Here is an 8,084-nt window from a genome sequence, read left to right on the forward strand (position 1 = left end):
ATCTATCTATAAATCACTTACAAATAAGAAGAATATGAACTGAAACAAATTTCCTTTTATGCACTGTTCATAAATATCTGGACCATAATCTTGTGTGTAGGCAGAAAAGGAATTATGATGTATCAAGGTGTAATTTGTGTCTATTGTGGTCACGTGCTTATTGTAACATTCAGTTTTCTTTAAGGAAATTGTTTATTTCTATACTACTCCATTCGCCCACACTGTAAAAGAACACATCATAATGGTCGAGACAAATCCACCCATTAAAACACTACATGGTGCATTTATCATTGATATTTAAAGGTTTTAAAGGTCATTACGGCTTTGTCTTGCTGAATAAACTAAATCTAAATCTTGTGTGACTTTCCATTAAAAGCATGTGATGTTGAAGTGCCTCTCATCCGTTTGGGCACTGCGTAAAACCGAGCATGCGCACTAGCGTGGTGCTTTTCATGTCGTGAGTAAAGAGTTAAACCCGAGCGCGTATTTCCTCCTCCCATCTAACTCCTTCATAAACAAACCCGAAAAGATTCGCTCTCATTCTTTTTCTTTCTTCCACGCTGCTAACTTTGGGAGGATAAGATCAAGCTTTTTTTTTTTTTAGAGTGGAGACAGATGTTGTAGCTAAAAATGGCTCAAGCAACCGAGAGGATAGTTGGAAGCTCCACATCGGCTTTTCCTGAAATAATCGAGCTGAATGTCGGCGGACAGATTTACGTTACGCGACACTCAACTTTACTCTCCGTCCCGAACTCTTTATTCTGGAGCATGTTTAAAGAGCACAGCTCGTCCCAGCTGACCCGGGACAGCAAAGGGCGCTACTTTCTAGACCGGGACGGATTTCTGTTCCGCTACATCCTGGATTACCTGCGCGACCAGAACCTGGCGCTGCCTGACTTCTTTAAAGAACGAGCGAGTTTGCAGAAAGAGGCTGAGTTTTTCCAGCTGCCCGATCTGGCACGTCGTCTCCGGCCTCCTCAGGTCATTAAGGAGAACTCGATCGGCGACGAGGCGTTTCACAGCGACCCGGAGGAAGCAGCAGGGTCGTGCGCTCTCGCCAGTATCGGTGCCAGTGGAGGCAGCAGCGCCATCGGGCCGCGCTCTCCGTCCCTGGAAGCGCGCAAAACCGGCTACATAACCGTCGGCTACCGCGGCTCGTACACGATCGGACGAGACATCCAGAACGACGCCAAGTTCCGCCGCGTAGCCCGGATTACCGTGTGCGGCAAAACCTCACTCGCCAAGGAGGTGTTCGGCGACACGCTGAACGAGAGCAGGGACCCCGACCGACCCCCGGAGAGGTACACGTCCCGCTATTACCTCAAGTACAACTTTCTGGAGCAGGCGTTCGACCGGCTGTCCGAGATGGGCTTCCACATGGTGGCGTGCAACTCCACAGGGACGTGTGCGTACACCAGCAGCGACCCCAATGAGGACAAAATCTGGACCAGTTACACCGAGTATGTGTTTTGCAGAGAGTGAGGCGAGGTGGAACTGATTTCATTTTCTTTTTCTTTTCTTTTTTGTTGTTGTTATTGTTATAAACGCGACTATTTCCACCAGTTTATAGCGTACCTGTACGTGTAGGCTACTCTCAGAAACCAAGGTACCAAACTGTGCTTGATCTTGTCACTGGACTTGTGTGGTGCCATCAAGGGAACATCTTGTGCCTTTAGTATGTATCATGTGTGCACGTGGTGCATTTTGTTTTATCAGCTTTGAGAGTAAACATTCATCAGTTGTCCACAAGGTCCAATTGTATACCTAACTGTGAATGACACATAAAAGGTGTCCTCTTCATTCTACCACACTGGTGGCAAGCATCAGTACAGTTTTGTACCTTTTTTTTCAGACTCTCAAAAAAAAAAAAGGTACTATTGCCTGTCATTTCGGTTGTATACCCACAAGAGTGTATGACCTGTACTTGTAGCATGTATCATTCATCTATCTAAGTAAGTGAAGTACTTTAATATGCACCTTCTAACATTCCTGTTCCTCAGCTAAACTTCTGGAGACCTTCTACCACTAGTAGGAGAAACTGAGAACCATGGGTGATGTTTAGTGTGTTAACTTATCAGGGTGTGGTGCCATAAATCTGTCCCCATGCCTTAAACCATGTCATAAACCACATCCATTTTATTAGACAAAGGATGCAAACTTCATAGTACTTACGGTGTACTAAAGAGGTTACTGCACTACTGAGATACAGTTAATTATATATATTTTTTGGCCGCTGGTGCAACTCACCAAATAAACTCTTCGTTTTTGTTTTTTTTTTCAAAGTGGGCCTGTTTTTTTTTTTTTAGATGTGTGTTAACATCAGCTCTCACAGATTAACATAAATACAGTTTAGTGTGTTGTCAGAAACTTTAATGATTTGCAACCTCGTTATTTTCAGAGAATTTGTTAAGAACGTGAGGTAAAAACCTTCTCGTATTCTTGTTACGGATGCACACAGGCGTGTCCGGAAAATGGTGGTTTGCTTTGTCCAGGCATGTTGAGGGAAGCTAACGTTACCTATCTGAGAAGAAATGTGACTGGAATTTAGATACCTGTTGACTGACATGGAGGAGGACACGGAGAATGACATGGAGGAGGACGTGGTGGACGTTGCTCCTCTGTAAACTCACTGCCATTTCATCTTAACATCCCACATACTGCTTTCTCGGTCGTTGTCCTTTTCTAATCTCTCCCACTGGATATCTTTTTTCCGATTGGTGGTCGTCACTGTCTCACTGTGTTGTTTTCGATAACTAGAGCGTCAGTTTCCTGTTCGATGTAAACAGTTTTAGCGCACATGAAATCTCTGACTCTGACTCTCCCTTTTTTTTTTTTAACCAATTCTTTTCCTTATGAACTAAATCGTTGTTTTTTTTATTTGCACTTGTAGATTTGAAATTCCTCTGTATTCTTGTATGATTAAAACAATAAACTAGATATGAATAGATATAAGGAAGACTCTAGTTTCTTGGTTGTGAGGAAGTTGAGGTTGTGACAGACAATAACCTTACTTGCAAATGTCCAATGTGTAAATGCACAGAATCTAAACAAAAAAAAAAAAGATTTATTAGTTTTGATCACTTTGAGGTAAACAAAGTAAAATGAAAACAACAATGTATATACAGTACATAAATATTCAGTCCAGATGTTGTACATTAATTTGTTTTTTATTTTAAACTGCAAACTTAAAAAACGTTTTTTTTTTTTGTTTGTTTTTTTTTTAAAGTTTTTCTATCATGTTTTCATATAATTCGTTTTAAACAATGAAAAAAATTGACCTCATTATCAGTTGATTCTTCTTGGTTCACCAGACAAAGTCTAGAAATGAACTATTTATGAATATAAACATGAAAAAACACCACTACAGATCTACAGAGTCGGCCGAGAAACGCCAGTATATTGTGCTACATGCTGGTTCCTCTGCTTGTACAATGGAAATTTATTCCATTCGCATAAAAGTTGGGCTACAAATGGAATCAGCATATGTGCAGAAATATATTCTGGTGGATCAAAATGTTTTTAAACCGCAGCTTCTGGAAAAATCCTGCTGATGTCTTTAGTTTCAGTGTCATCCTCCATATTCATCACTGTCCTGCTATTTAAAAAAAACATAACAAAAAAAAACATGTATTAATCCATACAGGCACTAACAGCAAACATTAATCATATTCTCGTTCTATTAGATACTCGGAAATTGTTTATTGTCCTCTGGGTAATTTAAGATTGCTTATTAATTCTAGCAACAACAAAAAAGAAGAAATATAAAACTGTTTTGTCATTTTTATAGTTTTAAAGCCGGTTGAAAATAAAAACGTGAATGGACGCAATGACTAAACGGTTTCTTAATGACTCTGAGTAAATTATCATATAAAGTCTAACAATATACATTTTCCAAAGGCTAGGAATTGTAAGATTACGATCAGCAAATAGCATAATTGAAGGCACGGGTCATCTATCGGGCATGCTGAATGTACAAAACAGTCCAAAAGCAAAGGGATAGAAAGTGATGATGTTGCTTTTTGTGATGTAAATAAAAAAAAGAAAGAAAGAAGGAAAGAAAGAAAAGCAGCCATTGAAATAGCAGTGGTGAAAGAGATTTGAAAGTAGATTTGACACCCTGTGTGTGTGTGTGTGTGTGTGTGTGTGTGGGTGCTTGGCTCTTAGGAAACAGATGGGAGTTTGTGACATGAGAAACAGGAACCAGTCCTGTGACTGCAACTGAAAAAAAAAAAAACAAATCCAGACAAATCCTGATCGTTTCAGTGCACTCGTGCACATCAGGGTTGCGATTCGGTTATCTGACAAACCATTGGAACCGGCTGATTTAAATAGAGAGCAGAGCAGAGCATAGCAGAGCAGACAGCTCTCAGTAAGCATGGGAATGTCATAATAATTATGTGTACGTACAGACAGGACGGCCTGCTGAGAGACAGTTGAGCAGAGACGTCTCGCTCCTCTGTCGCTGTCTGATTCAAAAGACCTTTTAATAGCAATAAAGAAATAAATAAAAGCGTTCATCAAACGGTCGGACCACAGATCGGCGTGGGTGTACGTCCACAAAGATAGCGTTGTCAATATGCAAAGAAGAAAAAGAAAGAAAAGAAAAGAAAAACAGCAAGTTGTTCAAGGTGCAAAATTACATCACACATGTTGAACAAGTGAAATGATCTTGGACCTGATTGTCCAGCATTAGCCAATAAACATTAAATACACGTCATTTATACCACAGCGCAGGTCGATTCTTAAATCTGATTGGTCAGAAGGTTTATGGTTGATTTATTTTCCATAACAGCTACAAGGTAAATCACAGGATTACATTTATTTAGCTCTTTAGTAAGCATAACTGCTGAAGAAATGGTGGGAGAAACGGTTACACTTTATTCTTCTACTGTATATTCGCATTCATTGTCTTATGAAAGTTTGTTGCTGGTCCAGTGATAAAGATGTTCCACAATGTTGTGTAACTGTAAATGTACACAAACACACACACCTTACACACACCTGTACACAATCACACACACCTTACACACACCTCTACACAATCACACACACTTCACACACACCTGTACATAATCACACACACCTCACACACACCTGTACACAATCACACACCTAATACATTCCTGTATACAATCACACACACCTCACACACACCTGTACACAATCACACACCTAATACATTCCTGTACACAATCACACACACCTCACACACACCTCTACACAATCACACACCTAATACTTTCCTGTACACAATCACACACACCTCACACACACCTGTACACAATCACACACCTAATATATTCCTGTACACAATCACACACACCTCACACACACCTCTACACAATCACACACACCTCACACACACCTCTACACAATCACACACACCTCACACACACCTCTACACAATCACACACATCTCACGCACACCTGTACACAATCACACACCTAATACATTCCTGTACACAATCACACACACCTCTACACAATCACACACACCTCACACACACCTCTACACAATCACACACACCTCACACACACCTGTACACAATCACACACCTCACACTCACCTGTACACAATCACACACATCTCACACACACCTGTACACAATCACACACCCTTACACACCTGTACACAATCAAACACATACCACACACCTGTTCACAATCACACACAGCTGTACACAATACACCTATACACACACACCTTTACACAATCACAAACCTCACACACCTGTACACAATCACACACCTCACACACACCTTTACACAATTACATACTTTACACACCTGTACACAATCACACACCTCACACACAATCACACACCTCACACACCCCTTTACACAATCACACTCCTCACACACACCTTTACACAATCACACACTTCACACACCCCTTTACACAATCACACACCTCACACACCCCTTTACACAATCACACACCTCACACACCCCTTTACACAATCACACTCCTCACACACACCTTTACACAATCACACACTTCACACACCCCTTTACACAATCACACACCTCACACACCCCTTTACACAATCACACACCTCACACACACTTTTACACAATCACACACCTCACACACACCTTTACACAATCACACACCTCACACACCTGTACACATTTGTACACAATCACACACACACCTGTACACAATCACACACCTCACACACCCCTTTACACAATCACACACCTCACACACCCCTTTACACAATCACACTCCTCACACACACCTTTACACAATCACACACTTCACACACCCCTTTACACAATCACACACCTCACACACCCCTTTACACAATCACACACCTCACATACACTTTTACACAATCACACACCTCACACACACCTTTACACAATCACACACCTCACACACCTGTACACATTTGTACACAATCACACACACACCTGTACACAATCACACACCTCACACACACAAGTCAAGTCAAGCTTTTATTGTCATTTCAACCATATATACTGTATCTGACTCAGTACACAGATATTACATATAAATGAAACAACTTTCTCCAGGACCTCGGGGCTACATAAAACTACATAACATGACACAGAGCTGAGGATTTAAGTATTAAAGTGCATCGTGTGCAACAGTGCAAGACAAAATCACACACACCTTATACAGTATAAAGGCCTCACACACAATTACTCACTGTGAAGTACTGCTCCGTGTGTCTGATCTCACCGAGCCGTACTATCTCATGTAGTAATATTCTTGTTTACGTCTTGTTTGTGATTGTGTTGTTGTTGTTGTTGTTCCATGATCGGTTTCACCTGCACACATCACATCACATTTCTGTACAGTTTTAAATTTCTCTTCCACTTTCTTCAACAAAACATCAACACACTGCTCCTGCTCTCTTTACCTGACAGGGTGGAAAATCTGACCTTTCCTTCAACACCATAACGGCACGCTATGGACTGTTTAATTCCTTATTTTTAAAAAGGTTTAAAATTTACAAAGAATTTTGGGGTTGATATTCTGTCGCTGGTTGGTTCGGGTCACTTTTTCATGTTGCGTCACTGCTGAGTGTGTCGACCGTCTCAGCTTTGCTTCAGCCAACCACAAACCACCACATGTTTCTAAAACACACACACAGACACATACACATACACAGACACACACACACACACACACACACACACACACACACACACACACACACACACACAGACTGTACATACCTATTTGGATGCAGTCCAATCACATGGCTGCTATTTGGACTCGATTCGTTTCTTTTTTCCTTTTATTAAAAAAAATCAAAACCGATAATTGAATTCAGTAGATTTCAGATTATGTCCAAGATTAAATGACAGCAAACTTTCATCGAGTCTCTTCTTCTCTCTTTTTTTTTAATTAATTGATTTTTATTTATTGTATGATTTAAACCGGAGACTTTCATGTTTCTACTACAGAACACACCAGATGGTCCATCTCATCTACAGACCCCTTTTTTTCTCCTCTCGTTTTAGTCGTTTATCTAGATATTGTAAATACAACACAGAAGACAAGCTGAAGGGTTATATAATTCATTTGGGGAAATGATTTTTCCAGGATATTTAATAATGAACATGTCTTAGATATCCTGCAAGTTTTGGCTTGTGGAGAAATGTGGAAATAATCAGTTGGAGCAGAGAAAAAAAAAATCAGAAGAAGGGGGAAAAAATAAAAAAACATGAATTTTCCACTCAGTCTGTCGGTGAGGACACGAGGACACACGTCTTTAAGACAGATGTATAGAATAATAAACAACAAAACGTGAATTCCCGGCATTTTGTTTGCAGCGTGTAACGCTCACTTGACCACAGATTGTGTATTCAATATGAAGATCAGTATCACAAAGCTACAGAAAAACAGGAAGTGCATGACAGTGCAACATTATCAAGCACAGAAAGTGTATTGTGTATCTGTTCACACTCTGTTCACGCAGGATGATGATGCAACAGCTCATGTAAATGTCTGTGGACGTGTCTGAGGTGGGGTTTTTTTTTTTGGGGTGTGAGTAACAACAACGACGCATCAAGAGACCTAGATAATCTGTGACTCCGTGTATGAGGAA

General features: G+C 40.5%; 1 protein-coding gene and 1 long non-coding RNA gene across 2 annotated transcripts; one reads left to right on the top strand and one right to left on the bottom strand.

The window, feature by feature from the left end:
• The first annotated feature begins 540 nt into the window (after nucleotides 1-540).
• Nucleotides 541-2,952, top strand: kctd12.2 (potassium channel tetramerisation domain containing 12.2). Its single transcript, XM_060860458.1, has one exon. The coding sequence runs from the start codon at nucleotides 631-633 to the stop codon at nucleotides 1,480-1,482; it is 852 nt and encodes a 283-aa protein (XP_060716441.1). The 5' UTR covers nucleotides 541-630; the 3' UTR covers nucleotides 1,483-2,952.
• Nucleotides 2,953-3,219: 267 nt separating this feature from the next.
• On the bottom strand, nucleotides 3,220-7,142 carry LOC132839471 (uncharacterized). Its single transcript, XR_009647732.1, has 3 exons — nucleotides 6,891-7,142; nucleotides 6,678-6,798; nucleotides 3,220-3,595 (listed from the first exon to the last, which is right to left on the bottom strand). It is a non-coding gene; the product is annotated as an uncharacterized LOC132839471 (long non-coding RNA).
• Nucleotides 7,143-8,084: the final 942 nt, after the last annotated feature.

This window comes from Tachysurus vachellii, chromosome 24 (genome assembly GCF_030014155.1).
Source record: "Tachysurus vachellii isolate PV-2020 chromosome 24, HZAU_Pvac_v1, whole genome shotgun sequence".
NCBI classification, from domain to species: Eukaryota; Metazoa; Chordata; class Actinopteri; order Siluriformes; family Bagridae; genus Tachysurus; species Tachysurus vachellii.

Coding starts and splice junctions, on each gene's coding strand:
- kctd12.2 (XM_060860458.1), top strand. CDS start 631: ATGGCTCAAGCAACCGAGAGGATAGTTGGAAGCTCCACATCGGCTTTT.